Source organism: Cystoisospora suis, assembly GCF_002600585.1.
Source record: "Cystoisospora suis strain Wien I chromosome Unknown contig_4881, whole genome shotgun sequence".
Lineage (NCBI taxonomy): Eukaryota > Apicomplexa > Conoidasida > Eucoccidiorida > Sarcocystidae > Cystoisospora > Cystoisospora suis.
In genome coordinates, this window is record NW_027157673.1 from 2,755 (window position 1) to 4,087 (window position 1,333).

The 1,333-nt window shown below is 41.7% G+C and overlaps 1 protein-coding gene across 1 annotated transcript in view; it reads left to right on the forward strand.

Annotated features, from left to right (window-relative positions):
- The window catches only part of CSUI_008609 (smc n terminal domain-containing protein), a gene marked incomplete at its 3' end in the record, with an annotated part of 3,047 nt that extends 2,027 nt beyond the window's left edge, over window positions 1–1,020 (forward strand). Inside the window, exons 3-4 of the mRNA XM_068068737.1 lie at window positions 108–335; window positions 874–1,020. Coding sequence (XP_067919287.1) covers window positions 108–335; window positions 874–1,020 — 375 coding nt within the window. The remainder of the gene's footprint in view (window positions 1–107; window positions 336–873) is intronic.
- Window positions 1,021–1,333: the final 313 nt, after the last annotated feature.

Below are 1,333 nucleotides of genomic sequence, written 5' to 3' on the forward strand. Positions count from 1 at the left end.
ATCTATCTATTCATCTCTCTTTAATCTATCTATCTATCTTTAATCTATCTATCTATCTTTGGCTGATCATAATATCTCTCTCTCTCTCTTTGTATTTCTCATTTTAGATAGCTATCTCAAAGCTTAAGGCGGTCGGTGAGGAGCTCGAGAGTATGAAGAAAGTGAAGGAGGCGGTCTGTCTCTCATGGAAGGCTAAGCTTGACGATCTAAATAAGAAAATCTCCAAAGTCTCCTCTACTTTAAAATCGATTCTCCACAATCGAGGCCTGTCGACGACAGAGTGTCGCCGCCAAAAAGATCAGATTCTCAAAGATCTCGAAGCTACCCTCGCGAACGTATGAACCAAATATATAGCTATAGATATCACACTTTGCGGCACCTAGATTCTTCTTAGATGGGCATATGTATCGTGTTTCCGGCTATGAGGGTTTGGGGTGTCTCGGGGATGATAGAGAGAGATGTATGGAGGACCCCACACGATAAAGGGACAGATAAATACATACATCCATATATATATACCTCCATAGAGAGATACACGACTGTCTATATATCTAGCTATCTATCTAGCTGTCTTCATGTGTATCTCTGCCTACCTATAAAGATGTATATGTATATATACATAGATCCATATCTGTTTTCGTACGCGGATACAGAAGGACAGTAGGGAGTCGATTCCTGTCTCTGATAGATCTTCCCTCTCGTTGCTTTTCTTTCATCACTCGACAATTCTCGTGTGCTTCTTTCTCTCTTTCATCCAGTTAAAGCACGATTTGCCATACAAGACACTTAGACACGCTCTTCGTCTTTACTCCTCTCTCTCCTTCTCTACCATGGTCACCCTTCTTTCTCTCTATCTTTCTTTCTTTCTTGTAGTCACAACGCGAAGTGGCAGGTTACGAGAGGAGACTTGAGGCACTTCCTTCTCAGGTGGAGGAGTGGGCCCGAGAGAAGAAAGACTTGGAGGACCACCTCATTAATCGACGAGCTCTTCTACTCCGAGCTGAAGAAGCCGCAGAGAAAGTCAGTACACACTTCGCATCGTTTTACCATACGAAAAAGAAAAAGAAGGGAAGGAGAAGAAGAAGGGAAAGAAGAAAAAGATCGGGTTGATGTGGATGAATGAAAAGGAGAATGAGCAATGCCAAGTGTTTCTTTTTCTTTCTCTAGCTCGGTGTGAGAGAGGGATCTCTCTCTCCTTCCACATAGATAGATATCTTCATTACCCGTTAGATATCCGAGAACTCTCTCTCGTCTATCTATCTATCTATCTATCTATCTATCTATCTATCTATCTATCTATCTATCTATCTATCTATCTTTCTTCACTCAACCC